This window comes from Oryzias latipes, chromosome 8, assembly GCF_053564925.1.
Source record: "Oryzias latipes strain Hd-rR chromosome 8, Olatipes_Hd-rR_3.1".
NCBI lineage: Eukaryota > Metazoa > Chordata > Actinopteri > Beloniformes > Adrianichthyidae > Oryzias > Oryzias latipes.
The window spans coordinates 2,515,845-2,543,818 of NC_136244.1; the positions used below are offsets into that span (position 1 = coordinate 2,515,845).

The 27,974-nt window shown below is 43.8% G+C and overlaps 1 protein-coding gene across 3 annotated transcripts in view; it reads right to left on the reverse strand.

Annotated features, from left to right (window-relative positions):
• LOC101167795 (protein TANC2) overlaps window positions 1-27,974 on the reverse strand; it is a 50,818-nt gene that overhangs the window by 4,862 nt on the left and 17,982 nt on the right. For 2 of the 3 annotated variants that reach the window (XM_023957812.2, XM_023957810.2), the window contains 25 exons: window positions 26,246-26,385; window positions 21,029-21,197; window positions 20,609-20,926; window positions 18,915-19,040; window positions 18,580-18,846; window positions 18,314-18,444; window positions 15,155-15,386; window positions 14,908-15,080; window positions 11,171-11,251; window positions 10,894-11,094; window positions 10,674-10,808; window positions 10,291-10,487; window positions 10,102-10,210; window positions 8,538-8,660; window positions 8,281-8,418; window positions 8,103-8,201; window positions 6,885-7,076; window positions 6,709-6,802; window positions 6,471-6,604; window positions 6,273-6,396; window positions 5,870-6,045; window positions 3,576-3,708; window positions 1,487-1,578; window positions 1,277-1,411; window positions 1,096-1,196 (listed from right to left, as the gene is read on the reverse strand). In XM_023957812.2, coding sequence (XP_023813580.1) covers window positions 1,096-1,196; window positions 1,277-1,411; window positions 1,487-1,578; window positions 3,576-3,708; window positions 5,870-6,045; window positions 6,273-6,396; window positions 6,471-6,604; window positions 6,709-6,802; window positions 6,885-7,076; window positions 8,103-8,201; window positions 8,281-8,418; window positions 8,538-8,660; window positions 10,102-10,210; window positions 10,291-10,487; window positions 10,674-10,808; window positions 10,894-11,094; window positions 11,171-11,251; window positions 14,908-15,080; window positions 15,155-15,386; window positions 18,314-18,444; window positions 18,580-18,846; window positions 18,915-19,040; window positions 20,609-20,926; window positions 21,029-21,197; window positions 26,246-26,385 — 3,820 coding nt within the window. The remainder of the gene's footprint in view (window positions 1-1,095; window positions 1,197-1,276; window positions 1,412-1,486; window positions 1,579-3,575; window positions 3,709-5,869; window positions 6,046-6,272; window positions 6,397-6,470; window positions 6,605-6,708; window positions 6,803-6,884; window positions 7,077-8,102; window positions 8,202-8,280; window positions 8,419-8,537; window positions 8,661-10,101; window positions 10,211-10,290; window positions 10,488-10,673; window positions 10,809-10,893; window positions 11,095-11,170; window positions 11,252-14,907; window positions 15,081-15,154; window positions 15,387-18,313; window positions 18,445-18,579; window positions 18,847-18,914; window positions 19,041-20,608; window positions 20,927-21,028; window positions 21,198-26,245; window positions 26,386-27,974) is intronic. The other variant, XM_023957811.2, reaches the window with a different exon arrangement.

Sequence of the window (27,974 nt, forward strand, 5' to 3'; positions counted from 1 at the left end):
CCTGAGGATTTTTGATCAAAAGTGCATTTATTTTTCTTTCAACATAAAAAAACAAAACATCAATACAAAACTTCCACCATCTGTCTAGCAGAAGTAATCTGGTCCAGAAGGTCAAAGTTCAATAGAATCACCATTGACATAGTTGTGAACATGGTATGTGCAATAAACGGTTGGCTTTGGATTTTTGCTAACCAAACTTAAAAACAAACTGTTTTCCTGTTTGAAACTCTCTGTTTTGACAATTATGGAGTATTTTTCCTCAATCCCTTTAAACTGCAGTCGTTTAACCAGGTCTGAACAAATGAAACCTGGAATATTCCATGTTTGACAGTTACAGTAATTTTAAAAAACCTTTTCAGAGACAAGCTTTGGTCAAGCTTTCAACATACCCACAACACTGAGACAGCAGTTTTTAAAGTGCTAAACCACATTCACTTCAACGCTGACTCGGCTTAAACTTTTTTCTTTTTTATGTTTGAGTTTGGCAGTCTTTCACACCATGGACCAATATGTCTTGACAGGCAGGAGACGGGTCAGATTTTATCTTCGGGGGGGATGTTGTTTTCTGTATTGATCTCTGATCTGTGGAGTTCCTCAGGGTTTGATTCTTGGACCTCTGTTGTTTAGTTGGTACATGATTTCATTTGGTCAAACTTCACTGAGCTCTGTCTCACTGTTTACTGTACCAAGACTATTGTAAACTCTTCTAGTCCCAGATTTGGCCTGTCAGTCGCCTGATAGGGCCTGGGACTATAGTCTTGCATGTGAGTGCGCAACCAGAGCTCTCAGCGACGATGAGGGGGCGGGGTTGCTCCGGGCCAACAGTCCCGCCCACAAACCAGAATTGTATTTCTAATGAGCTACTGCTGCTGGGCATAAAACATTCTTAAAAAAACAACAAATTATTTTTGATTTTGGCTAAATAGTGCACAATCATAAAGAAAAGAAAACAAAATCTGGTTGGAGTGGGACTTGAAACATGCAGAAGTAACGTGAAAGCACATAAAACAGCTCAACATTTGTATTCAGTCCAGTGACTGCTCTAAAAAGATTCCTGCAGCTGGCTGAAGGCAGCCCACAGGAGTTGCTTCATACCTGCGGCTCCTCTTGGCACGGGCTCGGGCATAGAAAGCCTCGTAGGATTTAGCCTTCAGCTCCAGAGCTTTGGTAGCAAACTCCTCAGCCAGGCTGAAGTCCTGCACGAAGAAAAGATTCTGTGATCAACTTCAAGGGGGTTGAAGAGTGAAGCTTTTGGATGGCGGTTGCAAAGGCCCACATTCATCTTGCGGCGGCAGCGGGACAGGTTGAGCAGAACACACACTCTCAGCTGCTTGAACGTCTTGAGCTCGTCTCCTGGAAACTTCTGCAGGGCTGACTGGTACGAGCGGGCGGCTTCCCTCACCTTGCCTTGCTGGACAGAGACATACGACTGGCATGGTCAGGGTGCTCCCACCCACAGTTTGTGCTCTGAAGCTCTGTCAGGTACCTTGTACAGACTGTCTCCTTCCTGGATCATTTTACTCAGCAGAACCATCAAAATGTCCGGCTTTGATGTTGCCATGGCCCAGGTGGCTGGTCCTAAATTCACGGGAACACAGGTTAATAGACACAAATGAATTCCTTCATTTCATCAAGACATGGGAACAGTGGTTCCTCGTTAATCGCAGGTGTATAGGTGAAATCTGCACAGCAGTCATCTTTGATTTTTACAATTAGATGTTTTAAAGCTTTAAAACCCTTTACTCCACCATCAACATTTTCACATTTTTATCTCTTGGTTAAGCTTGAAATGTGCAAACATTTATAGAAACGTATGTCCAGTATTATAGATTAGATAGATAGATAAACAAGATGTATGCACAAAAAGGCACCCTGTGATTTTGCAAGTTCTCCCTCTTAGAAATCATGGAGGGGTCTGACATTTTCATCTAAGATGCACGCCCACTTTGAGATACGTAATCACATTGAACGATTTTTTACACAATTTATTTGTATGGTACTGCTGCAAATAAGTATTTGAACACCAGCCTGCTGAGCCTCACCTTGGATTGCGCAATACCTATGCAGTCAGACGGTACTGCTGTCTCTCTGTATGTCGGTTCAATCACTTGTACTATATGAGCTGAGTTTACATAATTTAGCAGATTTATATGATGTACAGTGTTTGTTTTTATAAATAACTGTATGTGAGGGACGTGTTTCTTGTGCTGAGCGCTAAACGCCGGCGAAAAAGCCGCTGGGTGAGGCCAGACATTCTCGTGCCTCATGTTAGGGGGCGCCGGTGAGCCCTGAGATTATGAAGCTAAAAAACAATAGAATAAGTGATAGCAAGCGGCAAGTAATTTTCTCCAGAAGGAGCGGCGTATGGACTTTATTTACAAGTAAAGGTAAGACGATAATAACGTTTGTGCTTTTTTCTATGCTGCAGTTTGTATATGAAAAAAACAACACATTGAAATGATATTTTAAACAAAACACGTTAACTGTTGTCAATTGAATGGTGAATAAGTTACTCAGTATAGTTCATATGTTTGTAAATGTGACTGATGACGTCAGTGCCTCACCAGCCATTAACCTCACCGCACGTCACTGGATGGCACAGACAGTTCCCCTTTTTAAACCAGCACATGTCCAGGCCCGTTTCAAGTTTGCCAAAAAACATTTGGATGATCCAGAGGATCATGGGAGAAAGTCTTGTGGTCAGATGAGACCAAATTAGAAGTTTTTGGTCTGAAATCTACTTGCCATGTTTTGGGTAAGGAGAATGATGAGTACGACCCCAAGAACACCATCTCTACTGTGAAGCATGGGGGTGGTAGCATCATGCTATGGGGGTGTATTTCTGCACATGGGACAGGACGACTGCACTGTATTAAGGAGAGGATGACAGGGGCCGTGGTTGGCAAGATTTTAGGGAACAACCTCCTACCCTCAATTAGAGCACTGAAAGTGCTAGAAACTCGAAAAAACCCGAAAGGGAAAACGGCAAAATACACAGAAACAGGGGAACAGCATGATATGGACCAGCACAGGACAAAGGGAAAGACAGGACTGAAATTCACACAGAACAGACAAGACAGATGAAAACAATCAGGGCAGATGGGGACCAAAATTGAAACTCCAAACCAGGACACAAAACAGGAAACCTTTCAAAATAAAACAGGAAGCAGAACTTAAAACATGACATAACAAAAAAGAACCAAAAACAAAGGCAAAGAAACTCAAACTGTGTGACTGTGCATTTATAGTGGTTTTTGTTTACAATACATGGAAATCAGGAGCACAACTGTGAATGTTTATCCATCCTCTGGATTTGATTGAAAAGCACTAATCAGTGTGTTTTTGGAAGATGTTTTTCATTTTAAAGAACTGTTGGGATTTAGCCTTCTGCTACTAAGTTTACATTTATTTTCAGGTCATAGTTAACAAGAATTCAGATCCCACACCTTCCTCCCTCACTGTGCTCACGGATGCTTCAGCCAAATTCATTGCATTTTCACAGAATTCGGTTTAAGCTTCAGCTTCTCTTTTTAGGGCCACACGGAAATAAAGAAAGTAGGAGATGATTTTTTTACCGATTTTGGCTCCTTTTTTGAGAAGAGCGATGACAGCCGAGGTGTTTCTGCAGCCGACAGCTCGGTCCAGAGGACGCATCCCGCTGGAGTCCACGTGCTCCACAGAAGCACCGTGATCCACCAGAAGCTGCACCTGATACACAAGAACCACAGCAACACGCTGTCAGCCTGATTCCAGCTGCACAGAATCACTGTAAACGATTTACCCCCCACCTCACACAGCATCATTACTGAGTTAAACCGTAAAATAAAGCAGGAAGGAACAAAAACAAAGAAAGTGTGTGGATAAGAAGGTAAAACCCAATTAACAATGATTCGGATTTTTATTTGATTTGAAAGTAGATCTAACGTTCTGTCACACCGATCCATGAAACCGATGTGTTCTAGATAATGGATCGGTTCCTCCGGTCCAGTGCTCTCTTTATTAGTTTAAACCAGTGTTTTTCAACCAGTTGAAACTAGACTACGGCCAGAGACTACGGCCAGTCTCCCACGGCACTAGTGTGCCGTGGGAGACTGGTCAAGTGCGCCGTGGGAAATTGCCCTCATTAACTGATCTAAAAGCAATTACCATCTCCAGGAAATCAGCTCTGTGTTCATCCAAACAGGCCCTGATAAAACACTGAGTAGTTAGGAGTATAAAGGATCAGAAAATTATTTTTCTTTGTGTTTATTTAATTCTATTAAAGACATTTTGATAAGAATGACGGTACCGCGATTTAGCTGCAAATAAAGCTTTTTGCGGCAAAGTCCCGCCCCTTTAACTGTCTCCGCCAATAATAATAATAATAATGGATTGGATTCATCTGCGCTTTTCAAGACACCCAAAGCGCTTACATTGTGTCCATTATTCATTCACTGGTCATTCATACTTGGTGATGGTAAGCTACGGTTGTAGCCACAGCTGCCCTGGGGCAGACTGACAGAGGTGTGGCTGCCAGTTCGCGCCTACGGCCCCTCTGACCATCACCGGGACATTCATGCGCATTCACACACCAGTGGAGCCACACTGGAGGTAAGGAGGGTGAAGTGTCTTACCCAAGGACACAACGACATTTTGGCTGGTGGGAGCGGGGATTGAACCGCCAACCCTTTGATCATTGGACGACCCGCTCAACCACCTGAGCCACTGTCGCCCCAATCATTCTTTAAGGCTTAATCACATGTCAGCAGTCTGACCAATCAGAAGTGGTTAAAGTCTTAACTTCTTTCTTCTTCTTCTTCTTTCTTCTTTCTTCTTTCTTTCTTCTTCTTTCTTCTCCAATTTAGCTCAAAAAGTCTTTCAGTTCCAACAAAAATACCAGCTAAAGCTCGTGTTTAGTGGTGCAGCTTTCCACAGAATCCGGTGTCAGACCGTGGAACAAGTGAACAAAACAATGAAGCTCAGAGAGGCTAGTCTGTCTGCCCTTTTGCGGCAGTTTTCACACTACATCTCCCATGATGCATTGGGTTAAAGCGTACAATGAGTCGTCCTTGTTAAACGTCTTGAAGCCACAACAAACACAAATCAAACAGTTTTTATATTTTCTAACTTAACTTTTATTTCATCTTTTAGAAAAACAGCTGCAACTTCCTGTTTTTTCTGCCACAATTATCACAAAAATACACGTGAGATTGCGCGCGGGGGGGGGGGGGGGGGGGGGGTTCTGTAGATCAAAACAGACTATGAGTTTCTGCTTTTTTTTTTGGATGCTGGTGTGCCGCGAGATTTTTGTCAAGGTTAAAGTGTGCCGTGGCTGAAAAAAGGTTGAAAAACACTGGTTTAAACAAACACCCAAACAATAAAAAAGGCCCTTTGGCACATAGAAGTTTCTAGAGCACAATTTGGATTTTTTAAATTTCCGCTGTGGTCTATATTATAGGGACAGTTTGGTCTCTGTTTTGAATACTAAAAGGATTGAAGCCATTGCCACAAAACACATAACTGATGTCATAGTTTTGGGGAGTGGCGTCTCAGGACGTTTAGGGATCCCAGCCGAACCCGGACATGGAGCATCTCTGCAGGTTCAGCCTCTGTCTGGTTAAAGTAAACATGTCCGACCGTGAAATGGAGCGATCACATTTGGAGTCACTCAGACTGTAATTTTTTTGAATTTGTATACAGAACAGTTGATGAGATTTTTTTATCAAATGCAACACATCATCTAAAGGCTTATTAAGAGGATCAGAACCATTTTTTTTTTTCAGAAGACCGACCAAAACTCAAAAATAATAGTAATATAAATGTCAAACATGTTAAGTAATAGCTTCCCATTTTGAACAGATACCTTTGTACTCATAAATATCGTACAAACCACTTCTGGGTCCCCGCAGAAAGCAGCCAGATCCAGTGGTGTGCGGCCGCTGCGGTCAGCGTGGGTCGTGGCGGCTCCTCTCTCCACCAGCTCTCTGACTAACCCCAGCTGACCTTTCAGACACGCCCAGCTCAGCGCCGTCAGGCCCTCCCTGTCCATCTGGTCAAGAGAGGCCCCTGAGCGAACAGACAGGCATGTTGAGTTAAAGGAGGCTTCTTAGAATGTGTGCTTAAAGAAAGAAGCTGCTGTTAGGATCGTCAATTCTGCTTGATCTTCAGCAAGCTTCAAAAGGCAAAGACAACAACAAGCAGCTGGAAAAGAGGAAGTTCAGCCGTGAAAAAGGGAAGATGTGGTGTGAGGTTAGAGGTGTTGGAGCACTCGGGCGATGGAGGTGGGTGTTTACCGTGGTCCAGCAGCAGCCGGGCGCTGGTCATGTGTCCCTCTGAGGCTGCTGTCATCAAAGCGGTCCTGCCCTGCTGGTCGGTGCGGTTCACATCCACCCCGTGGTTCACCAAGAGCTCCACCACCTGCAGGACGACACGGTGACAGTAATGAAACACAGATCAGCCAGTTCGCCAAGCGGGCCTGCGGGCTTCAGTACCTGCCAGTGATCCCGCCTGGTGGCAGCAGACAGAGGAGCGACTCCCTGCCTGTTGCAGTGCTCTGGAGCAGCTCCCTGATCCAGCAGTAGCCTGCAGATGGACAGTCTACCGTGTCCTGCTGCCACCGTCAGGGCTGACAACACAAAAAACTGTGAGACTGGTCCAACTTGACTGAACTCTAATCTTAAATATTGCTTTGCTTTAGCCCAGGCACAATTAAAATGTGTTTTTTGGTACCTGTCTCTCCCCACAGACTGTCATAGACATTAATCTGAGGCCTCTGCTCCTCTTCCTCGTCTTCTTCAGGAAGATCCAACAAGTATGACACCATCTACAAACGAACACACCCCGCTCTTTAAAACCCACATGTGGATGTTAGTGGCGTTGTTCCTGGTCCTCGCCGCTTTTCTCACCTCCGTGTGACCCATGCTGGCAGCAGCTATCAGAGCCTGCTGCACTGCCTGGCTTCTGCTCACGCCCCTCTGGCTGCAGCAGGCGGTGCAGCTCCAGTCAGCACACTTCAGCAGAAAACGCAGCACCTCCAGGTGACCGTGCTGGGCTGCCAGAACCAGAACCGAGCGACCCGAGTCGTCCACGTGTCCAGCCTGAGAGCACAAGGAGAAGCTCACTTCAGAAGAGTAACGAGGTGAGACGTCTTTCAACCCTGAGCTTAGATTCTTCAACACTTTGAAGTCTAACTCAACTAACTCTAACTCCTGTTTTCACAGGATTCTAAACTTGAAGGTTGATCTTTCTTGCACACGCCTGTCTCTCCTCTTCTTACCTGGGCTTGACCTTGCATTTTCTCAAAAACAATACTGTTCTTTGGTGTCAGGTGAGGAACCTAGAAACTCAGAAGGGACTTCCACACACATGAAGTGGTCGTTGCAGACAGGAGTGCTCTGATCTCTACTTTGGAGGATTTGTTCCCATCAGACTGGTGTCCTGTATAACTGCACTCGCACTGAATGCCATTTTTCTACTTTTCAATGTTAAGTCTATTTGCAGACGCAATCAAAGGTTCTGCAGCTCAATCTGAGCACTGGGTGTGGCAACCAGTGTAGCACGTCCAGACCCGTTGCATGAGCCAATCAGGAACTCAGCTTTGGCCCCCTGATCTGTTGAAGACGGGATCAGCAGGTGGAGTATAAAACCATCATGGGGGAGAATCTGGACGTCCTCTTCCTTAACTGTATGATATTGTTTTATGTGGATGGATGAATGATGTCAAGACACGGAGACGGGATTACCGATTCTTTTGAAAAGCTCTTCAAAATAAATCAACCTGACCTCTAAACGTCATCCGTCTACGTCATGCATCGTAACTGAGATATACAGTCAATGCTTCCATGCAGCCATGAGGCTGAAAACGTCTGGAGCATCAAGTTTATGAACATATATTTGGAAAAATACAGAGCAGCAAATTTGATGCCCCTCAAAAGAGAGGTGGAGGATGTGAATATCCTGTAAAGCAGGAATGGCGTTTGGTGGGAACGCAGCATTAGACCGGTGTCTCTTCTTGATCAACCTTTAAAGTCCTGCTGATCTAAAGAAAAGAATCCTGAGATAAACGAATAGTTCTTTCTCTCACAGTACTGCAGACATTCTGGAAGACTCTGACGGACAGCTACCTTGGCTCCATGCTGGCTCAGCGTGGTCACAATGTTCAGGTGGCCAGCGGCTGCTGCAAATCCCAGAGCGGTCAAACCATCCTGAGAGCGAGCGTTCACCTATCAGTGCAACAAGAGCAGTCAAGATGATCGACCTCCCAAAACGCAAGTGTGGAAGGAAGAGGAGAATATCGATCACCTTTGCTCCATGGTCCAGAAGCAGTGCCACAGCGTCGGCGTGTCCCAGGTGGGCGTGGACACACAGCAGGGGGGCCTTGTTGAGAACATCACTCTGGTATTCCACCTCCGCCCCAGCCATGATCAGCAGACGGCTCACCTGTTCACAGGTGCACAATGTCAAAGTCAATAGAAAACTCTCATAAAGACGGAATGACCATTCGGTGTGTGCGAGTGCATGCATGCGTGCGTGCGTGTGCACGTGCGTGTGAGGGTTACCTTGATGTTGGGGGTGTAAAGGTTGCGCAGCGATGACAGAACCAGGCTCAGATTCCCTGTGCTGTATGACATCCAGAGCCCCTGAAGAATGGAGGAGGAAACCCCGAGCTTTTTGCTTAAGCCCTGCAGAGAAAGAGCCGGGTGTAACTGACACCTTCTCAAACACAAAACCAAGCCAGACTCATTACAATGGTGTGATCATTTTGAACCGTGCGTGTGCGTGGCGGTACTCTCTCCTCTCCTACATGGATATGAGGCCTTCTCAGTCTGCATTAATCTGTTCACCGGGTGCATTTTTGTGACACGTCTAAAACATGACATCCTGAACAGCTGAACAAGTCAGAAGACCACAGGTTTAGCAGCTCAAAGTGCGAAATGAGCATGCAAAATGATGGTTCGTCATCAGTCAGAAGCTGGTTTTGTGATTGGCCCAAATGCCAGGCTCATCTGAATACAAAGAGCAGATCAAAATCAACCTCTTTTTTCAAACCTACCACATCTTATGTACCTACATGACTCTGTAAGATTTGGGTTGTTTGTTTTCGTCAGTAACTGCAAAGATAAATCTCATATTTAATGCCAGTGATTAAAGCTCAGGAATGGAAATCTGGGACAATATCGGCACGTTTTACAGAGACAGCCTAAAGCTGCGTTCACATCAAACACGGGTGTTCAACGTTAAATCAATGAGCAAATGCAGTCTGAGGTCCTGCGGCGTGTCCGCCTGGCAGCAGCGTTTTTCAAGGTCGTGGCACATTTTGGATGTTACATCAAGTTTTTCTAATTAACCTAAGAAGATGTGTCGCATGAACCAATCAGGGTCTCAGCTTTGGCGTGTGACGTGTTGATGACATGGTCAGCAGGTGGAGTCCCAAAGCGACATGAGGAGAATCTGAGAGTCCTTAACGATGAACTTGTGAGTAGGGTTAGACACCATTGCATTACGGGCGTAAAATTCCAGTTGCGGACAATTTCTTCTGCAGGTGTCACATTTCCCAGAAGCACAACTGAAAGCGGCCGTCATGCAGACTCATTTCCTGCAGCAGATGGTGAAGCTCACCGTACCGGGAGAGCCTCTGAATGATGTCATGAACCCAAACGTGAAGACCTGATGTTACTGATGCCTTTCTGCAGCTGCTCAAGTAAATCAACCTGACCTCTGAACATCATCCATCTACTCTGTAGCTGAAATATACAGCCAACGCTTCCATGGAGTGATGAGGAGGCAAAAAGCTTTTGACGGTAGCTCCTCCCAAACGCATCTGGAGAGTCAAATTCATGAACACACTTTTGGAAAAGTGTCAAGCACCACGTCGAAAGAGAGGCGTCCGGCGTGAATCCCATTTGGTGTGAAGAATACTGAGAGCAGCGTTAAATCAAGGTTTAAACTTCTAGAATAGGTTCCTTTAGATCAACAACCAGAAACCAGGATTACTGCTTGAAATCATGAACATTTTCCATCCCTATGACTCTCCTCCCAGTGGAGCTATTGATTCTTCAGCAAACCCGACATCACAGCTTGATTTGATGGTGGAGTTTAGGGGAAACAAATTCAGCGTCAAACCTTGTAGATGTGAGCTTTCAGGATGTGATGCCCCAGGTCCAAAGTCTGCTGCCGGTTCAGCTTCCCCTCCATTCTGCAGAGCCAGAAGGCCAGCAGAGTGTGGCCGCTCCTGCACACAACACACCGTCCGTCCATCAGCACAAACGCCTGTCCCCCTTCCTCAGCCGTCCGGCTGCAAGTCTGGTCTACCTGGGATCACAGAGGAAGCGCTCGTCCTGTCCCTCCTCCCTCCACATCAACCACTCCCTGAAGGAGGCGTGGTTCAACATGCGGCTGCCATCCCTGCGCCGCAGCAGGAAGAAAGAAAGCTGCTCCAGACGCTGCTCAAACTCCGCCCACTGCATGCTTCCTCCTTCAAGGGAGCCGGCATTCACCACCTCGAACAGCTGGAGGATGGGAACACAAGAACCTAAACACAGAAACCAACACCACCTTGTGTGCTTTCCTGCTGCTCCTTCGTTCTGGATCATTCTAACTCCTGATCCGGATCAGTAGGCGGTGGAAACAGAAGCTGAACAGTGGCCCTGGAGGATGAAAGCAGCCCATCGGTCAGTGTGGGGGCAGGTACGTACCTGTTGCTCACTCAGGGGATGGAGGGAAGCCACAGTGACGTTCAGCAGGGGCAGGACTCTCTGGAAAGAAGACTGGGTGGGAAACCTCATGTTTAGCTGGAGCAGGTACACCTCAGCCAGGCTCACAGGAACCACCTACGACAACAGGACAGAGTTCTCCTGCTGACTTCCAGCTCTTAAATCCTCCCATCCCTCCGCCCATCCCTCCCTCCAACCTCACCTTGAAACTGGAGCTCTTCAGGACCAAGTATCCCCTCTCTATCAGATCCAGAGTCAGTTTCAGGTACAGGTACGAGCCTCTGCTTAGGCTCTTTAAATGGGTGCTGAGTTTGGCGAGCGCTGCATTGTCAAGGCGCCCGTTGCTGAGCGACACGTTGTTTTGAATTTCAGAGCTGCTATGAATGCGCTGCATCAGGTAGCACTGAAAGAACCACAGGAGGGGCCTTAGAGAGCGGGAAAGGAGGCCAGGTGGAAGACAAGAGGAGGCCTAATCTCACCTGCAGGTCTCGATCTATGGCGCAGTTCTCCTCGATGAGGTCTAAAGAGATTCTGTGAAAACGCAGGGAGGAAGTGATGTCCTGGAAGCAAACACAACACAGGTTCAGGTGGGTTTCAGTGGTTCTGAGTCAAACCCAAGACGTGTCCCCAGGTAGACCTGCACAGTAAATGGGTGTCAAGTCTCCCCTTCACACTAGGAGCTGCTAGTTTTACTCCGGGTCAGCCTGTGGATGCTGCCCCAATCCCAGGTGTGTTTGTGTATTTGGTTATCACTGTGCCTCTGTGAGTAGCTGCTGAGGGACGTGTGCGTCATTTACAGGTTTTTTTCAGTCGGTTACATGCTATTTAGAAAACTGCATGTAATAATCACAATTATCCACTGTCCAGTTTGCATCAATCACAGATCGTATGCAAAATGCGACACTCCAGTCAAAACAATTACACACTGTTGTGAAAATGCCTCAGCAATCAGACACTTTGTTTCACACTGCTGCCATAAAAAGAAAGCACATTTGGAAAATATTTAGCATATTTAGAGTTTTGACCAGAAATGTGCATGTAAGGCATAATTTAGATGAATAAAGCCCATAATATTCCTTCTGATTAGTTTGAAATATATAGAAAATTAACACAAATAGACCAACTATACACTCACCGAGCACTGCACAACACAGATGCTGCAGACTGAGTATTTCAAGTTTTTATGTCAATACGTACAGTTTTTATTACCATTTCCGCTACAGTAATTAACCATGAAACAAATAAAGTCTGTAGACATATAAAAATGTTGCATGGCTGTCTTGAGGCAGATTTGGTCCTCGTCAAGTCCTCTTTTCCTATACCTAGGCCTTCTCCTCTTCATCTACCTGGGCCCCTGTCTCCTCTTCTTCTACCTCCATCATGTCATCTCATTCACCACTTTTCATCTACGAGCTCCTTCCATGTCTGTTGAAGACAGGCAGACTCACCTGCTGCCTCTTACAGCCCACCTGAGCCGTGTTTTCAAATGAGTGTGTGTGTGCTTCCACACCGGGCGGATGTGGTTATCCAGTTCGTACATTAGTGTGGTCGTTGGCAACCCGGGGCTTTGCAGCGACTACGAAGTGACCTCAAAATCTGTGTCTACGCCTGCACAATACACCGCAAATTTATCATCATCGCAATATCAAGCTGTCCAATATGCACAATCGCAAAAGACAAAGAAAATTGCAACAAATGATTACCTTAAATGTGTTAAAACAATCTTATGGCAACTTGAAGCACTTAACAAATCCAATAAATCCCTTTATGCATTTGACCAATCGGATGGACCCCTTCACGTTGTGGACCAATCAGATGGAGTCCTGTTATGCTAGATGTTCGAATACTATGTCGACGAGGGTCATTTGCAGTATAATTTTTAAACTGTTGCAATGAATGGGAATGATGTTTTTGGTTGTATTGTAGCATTGCCACATATGTATTAGGATGGTTATTTTACTGTGGGGTAAACAGAAAATATGATATACCTTCCGTAGGGTAGCCCCTTAAGTTTAATGGTCCAGTGTTTTGTGTTTGTTTAAATGATTGATTGAATGTTTGTGGCCGTGTGGAGGACTGCAGCATGAAAAACTCATGGACTACAAATATGGCGGTCAAGTCACCTAGGTGACGGTTGATTGGACTATCACAAAAGGTGGGGAATGATGGGAAAACGGGACTCGCCAAAAAACACCAGACGGTGAAGGAACTTCGGAGAGGGCATGCCCGGAGCGAGTCAGCACCAGCCGCAAGACGGGGATTTCTAGCCACATTACTGCCACTTCAGCCCAGCACGTCAACCTCGTTGTTGGATTGTGTATTCTTTTTGGGGGAGTATTCCCGCCTTGGGGGTGAGGTCCCAGACATTCCGGTTTACGGGGGGACGATCGTGGGTCAACGGAGCCGGTAAGGCGTATGTTTTCTAACTTGCGGACGGAACATTCAAAACCCGCGCTAGTTGAGACTTCTTCCGCAGGTACGGGTGGAAGACGCCAACAGGAGCGGAGTGTAAATAAGGAACATTCAGACTGGCGGTGTGTGTGTGTAGGGTGGTGAAGGGTTACTGGACTCTGGGGGATGTTTTATATATATATATATATATATATATATATATATATATATATATATATATATATATATATATATATATATATATATATATATATATATATATATATATATATATATATATATATATATATATATATATATATATATATATATATATGTTTTATGTTATATGTATTTTCCGGACTATAAGTCGCCCTTTTTTTCATAGTTTAGCAAGGGGTGCGACTTATACTCTGCAGTGACTTATATTAGAACTAAATTGAAATAAATACATTGTTAACCCTCCTGTTATGTTCATTTGTGAGGAACAGAGATGATGTTCCTGGGTCAATTTGATGTATGAGGTATGTTAAGTGTTAAGAGTATGTTAAGTGACTCAGAGAATCAGCAAATTTTTTTTACAGTAAGATCTTGAAGGCTAACAACATAATATTCTATTTTCCAATGATTTCATAGATTCAGAAATGCAATAAAAATGACAACTGTTTCTACAAATACAGGATGAAAACAGAGTATTAGTTGGCCAATGATGCTTCATGAAAGGAATAAATAAATAAGTATGAGAAAGAATTACTGTGAAATTATGAGATAAACAGTCTGCTATGATTGTGTCAAATGAGTTTGTGCAAGTTATTATATCTTGGTCTCAGATTTTGTCAAATAAATTTCCCGTCAAAATGCGACTTATAGTCCAGTGCGACTTATCTGTGTTTTTTTCTACTTTATAATGCATTTTTGGGCTGGAGCGACTTATACTCCGCAGCAACTTATAGTCCGGAAAATACGGTATATATATTTGTGAATAAGGCGAATTGAATCTCACTCGGTCTGCCTGGTTTTGGTTTTTTTTGTATACATTTAAATAATCCACAATAAAAATCATTTAAGAAGGAACTAATGGACCTGTGGGTTTGTAAGGCTTTCAAATTGTGTTTGTAGAGTGTTACATATGGCACTTGAACAGGGACTCGAACCCTGGACCCTCAGATGCTCTTTGTTTATTTACCGCAAGTTATATCTTTATCGCAGTATTAATCTCTGATATCGCATGTGGCGATTTTTCCTCATATTGTGCAGCGCTCGTCTACGGGCCAAAAATGTGTGTAAAACGGGTAGAGCAGACATTAATGTTGTACAAATCTGCTGAGGTGTTTTTTATTTAACATTTTTATTTTAGTGAATTAACAACTGTAACAGAGATGTGAGTGGTGTGTGCATCTGCCAAACAGTGTGTGTGTTTGTGTACGTTCTCTTATACCTTAAAATATATCTACCTGCTGACAGATGTGTGTGTGTGTGTGTGTGTGTACTTGATGAACAGTGTGTGTAGATGAGCAAAGTGTTGTATTTCCTCTGCAGTTTGCGTCTGAATTTTTCATTTTTTCGACACCCTGCGCTCCCTGTGGGCTCCTTTCGTGCAGACTGGCCTTTAGAATATGAGAAGTTCGACAATCGGAGCTCAGGTAGTCTGGATGTCCTACATGCATCACAGTCGTATGCTCCCTCAAAGGAACCGCAAGACACGGCCCCCTCCTCTCTGCGACCCTGCACAGGCCTGGACGACTGAGCACCCGTACGGGTCAACCCCCTAAAGAGTAACTATGTGTGCAACAGTTTAACAGTTTGTGAACAGGTGTGTGCTTACCTGCTGAGCAGTACGGACAGTACAGATGACCTTCAACCAGGGAGGAAACTTCTGGACGCTTCGAGACAGGAATGAAGTCAGCGTGTCTCCATAGTCAGGCCGGTGAAACTCTGCCTCATTCAGACTGTCAATAAGAACAATTAGCCCCGCCCCCTCCACATGGATCTTCCTCTCTGGAAGGGAAACAGGCAGAGACATGAGGTGCTATGACAGTCCCTGCCTAATGCTGAGAGCGGCCTGTTTGTACCTCTGTGGAGAGCCTCCAGAGGGTCCAGGATTCCTCTCTGCAGAGCCGAGCTGGGATCTTGAACGCAGGAGCGCATGCTGAGCAAGCTCTGGAGCTGCGGCGACCGATGGAGCAGGTCTCTGTAAGCGGCCAGCTGAGGGGCGTCGATCATCATGGCGGCCATGTTGTGCACAAACTCAGGGACCAGACAGGTGGGGCAGTTATCCGCCTGACAGAAGTGAAAGGACACAACCTGCAAAGAAAACGGGCTTCTTTTAGGCACGGAGGAGGAGGAGGGGGGGGGGGGGGGGGGGGTCTGCATCCATCACCAAAATTCATGGCCTCCTTGACCTTCATTTAACCCAACTCTCTTTGAAAAAAGGGGGTGTTGGAGGGGTGGGGGTGGGTGAGTTGGGTTACAGCCTTTATGGCTTAGGAGAAAAGTGATGTGAGAACAACTAAAACCCTGAAAACATTGAAGTGACACCACTGTTTCATCAGGTCACTTCCTGTCTGTATTAAAAAACAATGTTTCTGCTTTGATGATTACATTTTGTTTCCTAAAATCACCAAACAATCATATTTGAATGATTCAACCTCTGTGTCGGCGGAAATCAATGTTCCTCCAGTCTGTATTTGAAAGCAGACGTGGTTGTTATAAATGGGAGGATGGCGCCCCCTGCTGTAGGCGTCACATCTGGCTTCTGTCAGGTACTTCAGTCATCTTTGAATATTTTCCATAACCACAACAGATTTGATGAGGCGAGCAGTAGAAGTGGGAATTACTGCAATCTTTAGTTGATTTCAGACAGACAGAGCGTTTTTGGAGAACCCTCTGATTTTTGGCTTACGTTGTCCCTAACTACATAACGGTTGACCTTTCACTATTTCACTGCTTTATGATTTTTCTTTCTATGCAATGCTGCATCCCCCTTTTATTTTGTTTACAGAGCATTGTTTCTGCATCCTGATTGGCTGCTGATCTTGTCAATCAATCTATTCTGTGGCGTGGCTCCTGTGCAGAAAACGTTCAGGTTGTGACATTTACTTAAATCTTTGATCGCCATCAGACCTTTGTTTTCTTTTTATTAAACTAGACTTTGACCTTTGAAAGTTTAAAGAAGAGAGAAACGCCTGAAAATGTTTGTGTCTGTGTGTGCAAAGTGTGATGAGGGGCTTTTACAGCCTTGAAAGTACGTAGAATAATACTCAGACTTCACCTATCGCAGGTTATTTTTAGAACATAACCCCTGTGATAAACGAGGGAACACTGTATTTACATCTGAGTAATGCAGTTACTAAAATGCAAGAATCTCTTAAAGAACATGGTCTGTCTACTTCCCGCTGTGTCAGTGTTCCAGTACCAAACGTATATATGTTGTCCTTGGACAAATGTTCCAGTGATTTTATGCTCGCCTCTTATTTTTGTCTTCATTTAAGGATTTGGGGAAATGTATGCGTTGTTTTGTCTCCATCCTGCTCTACCTTTGCACAGTACAGACCAAAGGTTTGGACACACCTTCCCATTCATTTGAATGAGAAGTTGTGTCCAAATTTTTGGTCTGTACTGTAACTAACACATCAGCTTTGTCCTCTAACAGATAGTCAACCCATTCACTCTTTGATCAACAATAGATGTTCCAGTGTTTTGGGTTTATTCCCTTTCTTCTCATCACTACGGTTATTAACTTGCATGTTTTGTTTTCTAACAGCTGTTCCAGTGTTTATTGTTCATTTGTCTGTCTCCTGTCCATTCAGACCCCAGTCACCTTTAGATTCCATTGAGAAGAGAAGAACTTCTATATTTCCGCTTTTCCCGCTGCCTACTCAGGAATCAAACCCAAAGCTCTCCTTAGTGTTTTCTGTCAGTCACTGTTACTAAAATTCATTTAACACTACAACTAAAGAGGCTGGTATTTTGACTGCTTTTAAAAGTTTGTAACATCATTAATTAGTTAAATAAAATTATAGACCAATAAGACTCTGATTTCCTATCAGAGTGTATTTTTATTGTAATCTTTTTTATAGTTATAATTTCAAAATTTGAAAGAGATCTGAGTGTTAGTTCCTCAAGCTATGATCTATAAAAAGCAGATGCTTTTTAAAGGGGGGTGTCATATTTCACTATTTTCTACATTTTCCTCTTCCTTTTATTTTGTGCCAAACCTAGTTATAGCTTTATTCTAAACCCTAGAGAAACAAAAATGCCAAATAGAAAAGAAAGGACACTACCTGAGTTGAGGTTTTACCTTTCCTCCCATCCACTATAAGGCCTTTTCCATATAATGCAAATGACATACAAATAATGTCAGACTAGTCAAATGAACTGCCATGGTCATTCTAGTAGTTCTGGAATTCTGTTAGAGCGAGGGTTCAGTTTTGTGACGCTTAAGACAAAGTCTGCAGTTTCTTCTGCGCTGCATGTCTGTCTTCTTACCACATGTAGAAAGTCTTCCTATTCTACATCATGGTTGTCTGGAGGAAGCAAAGCCAGCCATCGTGGGAATCCGTAATAACTCTCAGGAGTTTCAGTTGCTCCTCACTGACTCCCAGGTTTTGCCGCTCAGTGAAAGTTTTGTTGGCTTGCACTATTTTCTACATTTTCCTCTTCCTTTTTTTGGGGCCAAACTTAGTTATAGCATTATTCAAAACCCTAGAGAAACAAACGTTCGTTCAACAACGCACTAAATGTGCCGTCTGGAACGTGACTGTAGCCTGTTTTGTTCACTGGACAAGCAGGATGGGCCGTCTTTTTGTTTTTTTTCCACGAGAACATGTCCGCCAACTGCAGTTGGAAGACGCTTGGTGCGAAATGTCAAAGCGGTGCGAATCATGTGACTCCTGTTTTTTTCTTTCTCAGCTCTATTCCGATAAATGAAAGACTTGGTGTCAAATAATTCCGTAGCGTCACAAACCACAATTATCCATTTCTCCTTCGTGATCAATTTTCAAACGGTTCTCACTCCTGTGATTTAAAAGGGACGCCATCCATACGTCACAACCAAATCTGAGTCCCTGATTGGTCCCTGACAGTTCGACCCGGTTCAACTTTCAACGGGCATTCAATGGCCGCCGCACCTTTTGTCTGTGGAATCTGAACCTCACGTAGCTATGCACTAACGTGAGAGTTTTGATCGCAGAAGCCGGAAGCGGGCATTTACGTGCGTTTTGTGCGGGTACCTGTCCTGCCAGCAGCCTCAGAGCCTCCTCCTGCTTCCTCCTCATCTCTGGAGTCCCTGGGCAGCTTCCTCCTCCTTCATCTTCTCCACCTTTCCCCATGGAATCATGAGACGGAGGAACAGGCTCTACGCCTATAAGAAGAGTCAGAATGCGAGCATGTTCACCATCTGTACCTGAGGATCGGACGTGACCCTTACGTCAGAAAAGAAGAATCCCTAAACAGAATAAACCTGTTTGGAAATTGAACTCCCTCAAAACAAACTCACATCTCGGCATTGTCTGGTTGCAACTGTTTGGCCACATGCGGTTTCCGTGACAACTGAGCGCCACCAGGCGGGCTATGATAGCAGACTTTCCAAAGCCCATGTTTCCGATGATCAGCACGCCTTTGCTGCTCACAGGGTCGCTGCTGCGAAGACAACTGTCCACTTCCTGAAAAAGCCAGTCTCTGCCAGTAAAGAGCCAATCAGAGGAGAGGCCAGGAACTTCAAAGTGGAGGGACTTCAGGTTGAGGGAGGGGGTGAAGCGGACTGCTGGCAGAGGAAGACGTTGGGTTACAAAGCCTGGATCGGTTTGAGTCCAAGCGTCGGCAAACACTGACCTCTGGAATCCTGATGACTGTGACTCCCAGGATTCTGTCTGGGCAGCCGGAGAGGCGTCCTTGAGGGCAAATGTCTCTGCTGCTGATCCAGATATGCTAGGTCTTCCAGGTGGGCTGAACTAGTGGCTGCAGAGAGAGTGCAGGGGTGAGAGGTTACAGACTCTCTCTGTAACCTCCAAAGCCGTCAGTCAGAAAGAAAATCCCAGGAGTTTAAGCACGCACACTTTAATGTAAAAGTGCTCATTGGCTTAAAAAGTTGGTCTCAATTTTTATCATTGCTAAATGTTAATTATTGTCATCCTTCCAGGTAACGTCGTCTTGAAACGATTCGCCACTCATCCAACAAGTGGATTCATCCGTCTAACCAATGAGTGGTGAGGCGTTTCAAGGAAGAGGACCTTCAGTTCAGATGCCTGGACTCAATTTCAAGACAAGTTATTAAAAGTGTTCAGCAAACATCTGGAGTTTGAGAAAAACATCTTTAGACGGGGAACTGCTGCCTGTAGGAAGCCTGGAAAACGGATACAGTGAGGAATTCTGAACAGGCCCACATTATTACCCCTCCTTCACCATGCCTGACAGTTGGAATGAGGTCATTCTGCTGAGATCCTGGGTTGTCCAAATTTGAAGCCCAGTCATCTCTACTTTGGTTTCATGTATTCATAGAAACTGATTCAAAGGTTTTGCTTGTTCATGGGGAAAGACAGTGAGCAGTTTCCTGTTCTAAAGGCGATCCTGAATCCACCAGAAAAGCTCTGAAAACCATGAGGCTTTCAGAGTCAACCAGGAAACATTTGGTGTACAGAATTTCCCACAACAAAAGACCCACTTAAGGCTTCATTTAAAAAGAAAAAAAACAGTGCGCCTTATAATCCGGAGCGGATTCATCATGGTTGAGTTTACCGATGTTGCAGCGATTTTGAGAGCGCTTTGTCAACATGTCAGTCGGTTTTTTAGTAAAAGTTGCAAACAAGGTTGGGTGTTATTGTGAATAACGCGGCTAATGTAGCAGATGGAGAGTTAGTTAGATAGTTAGTGTTAGGTGTCTTTTAGCGGTATCCATGTATTTTTTTACATGTTGCAGACAAGAGTTATGGTGATTAGGCCAACGTGGATAACACTTCTACAAGGCTAACATGTATATGCATTACAAACAAGTTGTGGAGTTACTAAAGTCTGACTGACGTATGGACTTATGTTTGACCCTTTTGTCTAGCTCACTGCTCCTTACAGTTCGGTGAGTCTTATATATGACCCCAAGTTCAAAAATAGACCCTTGATTGACAGTCTGCTTTATAATCACCCAATAGAGCTGAAAATACTGAGATCTATAAAGAATAATTCTCCATTTCTTAATGATTTAGGATAAATAATCAAATAACACTTTCCTAAAATACAACAAGTTGTAATTATTTCAAAAATCATTTGTTTAGTTCGTCTTATGACAAATTTTCTTTGGGTAATGCAAGTCCAAATATTTTACATTTTGGTGTATTTTACAAACACAGATCATAGTATCTCAGTAAAAGTACACAAGTCAAGTGTAACAGATTACTTTAACTTTTTTTTCAGATGAAGATGTCAACCTTTTTAAACCTTCAACCTGAGTGAAAAGACAGGCTGGAGCTCAGCCCCGCTGGTCTGCTGCTTCTGCCGGTGAATCAAAGCCTTTAAGGAACCTGGCCGCTTCCTACCTGCCACCGAATTCGGGCGAGGAATGAGGTTGAGCGTAACAGAGTGGGACGAAGCGGAGGAGTTGGAGGAGCCGGGTCCGCGGTCCGGATGGAGTTTGTTTAGGCTGTAGGTGGAGACGGACAGGCCGTCGTCCCCCTGGTACAGCAAGCAGTCCCTCACGCTGCCCCCCGCCAGCACGCACGACGAGGAAGCAGAGGGCGCCACCAGCCGGCCGCCTTGCTGCCTGAGGCCGCTGCCATGGTAACCGTCACCAACGTACTTTTTTGAACCATCCTCCCGCTCTGCAGCCGAGTCAGCAGAATAACTGGTCAGGGTGGCTGGGAGGAGCAGAAGGGAGGGGAGGGGGGGAGATGTTTTGGATTCCTGATCTCTACGGTGGAAAACCAAACCTGAGCACGCTCAGAAGACCCTCGCCTCACCTATGATGCCGCTGTCTCTGCTCTCCAGCGTGGAGGTGGGGGAGGCCACGGAGGCGTGGTGGCAGGAGGGGGGCTTGTTGTTCGAGCCTCCCTCCCCCCCAGCGGGAGGCTGCAGAGTGGAGCAGGGGGAGGTGTTGCTGCTAGCCAGACTGGAGGAGGGAGAAATTCTCTGCAGGGAGGACGAGACGAGAAAGAAGCCCACATTTATAACAGGAAGACTTGAACTCGGTTCTGCTCATTTTCCCTGAACAAGCAGAAAGAGCATGAAAAAGGTTCTTCAGTCTCTGTGGAATGAGCCCATTCTGAACATTACCTAGGATCTGAACCACAAAGAAAAACTGTTAGGTCATTATAATTGGCTAAATGAACCAGCAGAGAGGTGTAGTGTCTGCCCTGAGACTGAATAATGTGGGTTTGAATCCACAGTTGAGACAATATTAAAGAAACATAATCTTGAAATTGGATTTCTGAGTTTTTCTTTATTTGGGAGCAGTTGATAAAATGATGCCACAAGCTCCCTGCTCTGCTCCATTCTGATGCATCCACTGTCAGACAAATCCATGAATGTTTTTTGTTTTTTCCTTATCTGAGCTGGAATCTGGAACCAAACAGTTTAAAAACAGAGATCAAATTTTACACCTAGATGTGTGACCGCTGAAGATAGTTTAAACGTTTTAAATGTTTTCTTCTTTCAGGGTATTAAGAACACATTACAAATGAAAAAGTGTCAAAATGATTGAATAAGAAAGATTATTATTGTCCTGTAGTCAACGCTTAGCTGGAAAAATAAGGAGATGCATTGCATATAAATGTAACCACACACCCGTTTCCATTTTTCTTTTGCTTTAATCTACATTCAAGCTGTTGCTACAGTCGCATGCTCACTAAGCTGTTCAACTACATTCATTTTTCTTTTTACGTGTCTTGGACTTTCCTGTTGGATAATCTGGTAGTAGAGGAGCAGCCTTGAGGAAGACAAGTCTGCATACATTCTCTGAGTGCTGAATGATCAAAATTCTAGCTGGTTCCAACCCGTGTGTGTGTTACAGTGTGTACATGAACACGTCTGTGTGTGTCAGTGAATCCCCCTGAACTGTGTAGTAAGCAAATATTCCATTGGTGTCAGAGGTGGGGTTCTTTCTCATTGATTATTGCTGTGTGGATCCCCATTAGCTGCATGTAACGTTCGCAGCTTTTCTTCCTGGGGTCCACAAAAAACGACGCTACAAATACGTAAAAAACTGTCGGTACCCACAAGGTTTATTAATCAATTCATCCAAAAACATGTTCAGTAGTTTTTTTTCAGTGTCTTTCCTGTGGGCTTTAGCTCCATTAAGTGGAGATTGATTCTTCATTGTGATGACTCTGTATTTTCACACACTGCTTTTGTCCTGGGATTTGCTTGACTGTATGACCACAGAACAGCATTTTGGTGGCTTAGTTTAAAGATATATCTAAAGAAAAGTATATAGTTCCATGCTAGGGTTGCACGATATAAAGAAAACTAGCGATTTGCAAAAATACTGATCATTACTGTGATCACTATATAACCTTTGATACATAAACAAACAGCAAACCAACAAAAAACCTCATTTCTATTTCACTGCAACAGTTGAATTTAAATACGAGTTCACCCTTAGTCTACAACATAGGATGCAAATAATTAAATTAAAGGGCTCCATCCGATTGGTCAACAACGTGAAGGCGTCCATCTCATTGGTCAAATGCATACATTGATTTATTTGATTCATTAAATACTTTAAGCTGCCACAAGATTGTTTTAGCACATTTAAGGAAACCCTTTTATTGCAATTTCCGCCGTCTTATGCAATGTGCATATTGCACAGCTTGAGATCGCGATAACGATACATTTGCAATTTTCTGTGCAGGCCATTCCATGCCAACCCCATGTCTTCTCTAAGCAGTGACAGTATTGTTTTCACATTTTCCACACTCAGACTTAAACTAGGGGGACATGAAAAAGCAGCTCTTGGATCTTTTTTGTTTTGGAGTATGGAAAATATTTTCATACAGGTCAGCAGTAACTAAAGGCTGTGTGTGTTGCTGCACAGCCACTGCGTACAATTTGCACACATTGCATGGATAAAAATTGGTCATATGTAAATATGCGTGAAAAAAGTGAGACGAGTTGTTGAAAAGTTGAGATTTTTACAGATGTATCACGATTGAACTAAGTTAAGTCACGCAGAGAACATGTTAACCAACGTAGAACATTAAACTGTGCATGATTATTGCGCTGTTTATCTGTAATTCATTCGTTATTTGTTTGTCAATTACGTAATCTGAACATATGTGGGCCGTATCCGTGATATAAAAGTTATACATCGGTGGTTTATGCGTCAAAAGTCTGTGAGATATACGTTGAACGGTCGTGGAAAGGCACAAATTTGACAATGCATCTCTCAAAAATCATGCACAATTGCTTAAGACTTAAATAATAATTGTGTATAAACTACGTAACGTATGCATGGACCTTTTGGCGTCAGAGGTTGCCATAGAAACAAGGACTCAGGCCAATCTGGACCAATCACTGGTTACTGACAGCACGGCGACATCTGCATCGTGAAAAAAGCGATGGGTGACATCACACTCGCTCAGTCCAGTTCTCATACGCAGTCAATGGCTAAAACGAGTGTTTGCATTGTGAGCTCTCGTAAGTAAGAAAAAGAGAGCATCTACCAATACCAGATGTATCTCTAAGAACTTTCCTAAAAAGGTTATATTTACAGACATTAAGCACTGTAACCTCCAGAACTCGCTCAGTGTTCGGACCTTTGGGTGACAGAAAGAGCTGGTTGTCATAATCAGTTACATTTTTAAATACTTTTGGTTTTACCAACATTCCATACAAGTTTTGTTTCACAAATCCAATCTGTTAATAGTCATAGATCAGATTCAGTATTGTTCTATAATTAATATTTATTTGATTTTCCAATACGGAGAATAGAAATTCCCCAAAACAATTTCCACAGGAAACTCAACACTGTAAATATTTAGGAAGAGAAAAACCTCCATAAAGACACAGACTGCATCCTATTATATGAACAACTACCCACCCAAATGATTGCTGATGAACTGATCTCACTAGATATCATCTTATTTGATAGCAATTGATGATCTGCAATATCAAATGCTACATTAAAGTTAAGTAAACCTTTTTCGTTTTATTTGCAAATATCTTATCTCTGTCAGAGCTGTGCACGCAGAATCATCCACTTTGTCTCCATGTAAGACTAAGGATTCAAATGGTTGAAAATGAAACATAAAAATGAAAACATTAGAATTATAGAACCGTTGGTTCACAGAAAACCTTTCTGTTCCAGGCTGCTATTGCCTTCAGAATAATCCCAACTTCAAACTCGGACTAAACTGTGTGGCTAAATAGCAATGATAAAATCTTTGAAACACCTTTAAGTAACCTCACATCCATCCCAGTTAGTTATATATGAGCAGGCATGCCCCTCTCATTAAGGGACCGCATTCCGTTCCTTAACTTTTCAGCTCTTTCAGTCAAATGATTACTGAAATTATTTGCAATGTCTTTAGCTTTCATTGGAAAAGTCACCCCCCTGAATTTTGTTCCATCCCTTATTTGATTTCCATAATTTTTAACCATTTGTTTGCTTCTTCATTTTAATGTTTGATCATTTGATTTTCCCCCTCCCTTTTTATTAAGCTTTGTAAGTTTTTTCCTTTTTACAATGTTTTTGCCACTAATCTGTTTCCCTGCAGGCTTTTTTCGGCACAAATCCTTTTGACATTCACTTTCTTCTATACGCCTCCTCAATCCATAAATGGGTTAGTTGATAACTGAAACATGATATGTTGAGGTCAGCACTCTCGCCTTACTGCGAGGCGTTGGTTCAAATCCAATCTGAGTCCTTTCTGTGTAGACTTTACATTTTCAAGTGTATGTGTGGGTTTTCTCCAACAGTCTAAAAGCGTTCTTCAAAGGTTCCTCGATACGTGTCACTAAGGTGTTTGCCTCCCAGTGGCTCTGTGATGGACAACTAACTGTCCAGGGTGAACCCCAACCAAAGGTAGCTGACCCAGAATGTGTATAATGATCACATGTACCTGTACGGGGTTGCAGTTATTCAGCTTTTCCGGCCTGTTAAGGGTCGTAAAGAGGAGCGGTCGTATGTTAAAGGGAGCGCAGGTGTGTTTTATAGTCTCCTTGATGCTTGCTGAAAGTCGAACGTACCATTGTCGTACGTGTGGTCAGTGTATCGTGAAGTAACTTGCACGCACTTATTATGTACGGGTGATGCGGTCATACAGTGTCCTCACGTACACTCTAGTCATTAGTAAGGCAGTAGTCACAACAGCCCTTACGGCTAGATAGAGGGTGTCTGCGGGTGAGAAATGGGTACAGGGTCTTTTCAGGTCATCAGGACTTGCGAGCCGCTTGTCCGTTCACCCTACGGACCCAATTAGCGGTCTATGACCTTGATATTTTGTGCGAGCCACTTGCATGCCCCGTTCAGGTTTGCCCATTGTTCGCCAACGGACAGCCCGTATCCAACCCCTAAGGGCAGTTGTGACTAATCCATGGATGGATGGATGGATGAATGGATAGATAGATGGATGGATGGACGGACATGTTAATCAGCTGCAGAAATAATTCTGTCCATTAATTGAGAGCTTTCTAAACCCAGTTTAAAGGTCATAATTTAGTCTACTCAACATTAACAACATCTCTGACAAAATCATTTCAACAAAACCGTTTTGTGAGTTCCACATTTTTAGGGCGTCCCATCTCTAACACCCCATTCTCTCCTTTTCTCTTCTTTTTTTCCATCATGTCAAGCAGAAGATGTATGCAAACATAGTTGATCTGAATAAAGTTTAGCCTCAAATACAAAAGGAGTTTAAACAAATGCACACCTTGTGTGTCAGAAGATTCCTAAACCCCCTATAGTAACTAGTAGAGAAAGTTGAGAAAAAAGAAAAAAATTCAGGGTTTCAAAAATAGTTCGGGGTTGATTAGGAGCCAAAAACGGCAATCGGGTGTTTTTTAAGAAAAGGCAACATAAACTTTAAAGATTTTAAAGCTTATGTTGGTTATATGACTCTTTATCTTGATTTTGAAACAGGCTTTAGTTCCAAGTATTCTGTAACTGGGGTAAAACATCAAGACGAACCCTCCTTCCGCTATCAGCAGAACCACTCAGAGTGTGAAGCGGAGGTGCATACCTGTACTTCATCTTGGGTTTGATGTGGAGAGACCGGTTCTTCACTGACCACTCTCTCCCCCAGCAAGAAGCCCAGTCTGGTCATAAGGGCGTCCGCCGCCTCGTCCACAGAAGGGGGCGGTCCTAACTCCTCCGGGGCTTCTGGACAGACAGAGCGGAGAAAGAGATGAGCGGTCGTGTTTGGTCTCTGCGTCTCTAAGCTCAGACTTTAAAAATCAGAAGCTGCACGACTTAAACAGTCTCATCATCAAACAGAAGTTCCAGCAGAACATCTGTGCTCAGTCTGTTCCCATCATCAGTCCAGCTCCAGGCCCTTTAATTATCTGTCTCTGTCTGCATACGGCCCCCAGTGGCAGACATTTACGGACTGGTGGTCTCTGCAGAACACACAGGTTCCGCTGCAGGCAGCTTCAGGCACATTTCAGCCAAATGGATGTTTTTAAAGCATTACAGTAGAATGTGAATATGTCATTCAAACCTGCTAAAGTCCTTAGAAGAGTTTATTTTATTACACGAAGAACTGCAACAAGAACAGCCTTTTATGTTAGTATTCTAATTTGTGGATTTTAAAATAAGTAAAGTAGGAAAGGTTTTTGGTTGAATCTTGAAAGAGTTTACTGCTGATCCAACATATTCCTGCAGTTTTAGCTTCTTTTTAAAGTATAATTTAAGACTATTTTTATTATACAAAGTTTCAATGTTCAAGCTTTAGCTTATCCTAAAAAATGCAAAATTTAAACAAACAAAGAAAAAAACCTTTTCTTTCAGTAACACAACCACAGGGGGACCCGATCCAGAGCTTCCACATCCCAGTTCCAAGTCCAGGTAAACGCAGAGGTTTGTGTCAGGAAACACATTCAACGTAAACCAAAGACAAATCAATGCATGTGAACACAAACCGGACTTCATGCTACACCGTCTGTGGTTCACAAAAACAACCACCACCTGTGAGGTTGGCCTACTGGGTGGAAAATGGAAAACTGTCGGTGGAAGAAGGAGAGGAGAAAGGAGCATTTGCAGAGGAGAAACTTTCAGAGTCAAACTAGAGAGTTGGTTGACATGATGGAGAGAAGAAAGGTGGGAAAAGTGACCAGATGGAAAGAGAGCAAGGCTTATAGGATGAAAGCAGGTTCAGGCTGCAGGTGAAGAGGACAGACAGAGCAAGAAAGTGGATCGTAAAAATCCAGGAGATTCCGAACAACCAAGAAAACACCATAATGCAGGGGGGGAGGGGGACTTTACGCCGCTACACAAAGGGGTGTGGTCAGTCAAACAGATCTTACGGCTGTTCCTGGTTGACCATGCGTCAATGTGGGGACGTGACGTTATAAAGCAAGATGCTGGTTACAAAAAAAGATCCCTTCATAAACTGGACAACAGGACAAATCAGAGAATCTGTTTCCTCTAGTAGAGCTGGAGTGAGTCCAGTCATCACAATCTGAGCTAAGTTGTCTCCTGTTGCGCTGCTTTGCACTCTGCAGCATGGAGAGGACAAACACACATTTTCAAAAACAGCACAAGTTGAGGGCCGGACTGATTCAATTGTTATGCAAATGAAGTTGACCTGATATGAAAGAAAACATTTTCCACTGGACAACAGAAAATAAAATAATGACTAAATGACAATGACCTCGACAATGACAATTGGTTGCATTGACCTTCTGAAGCTCTTCTGCAATCATTTGTAACTAACAACATTTTTCTACGGGCCAAGAACAATAAAATGGAAT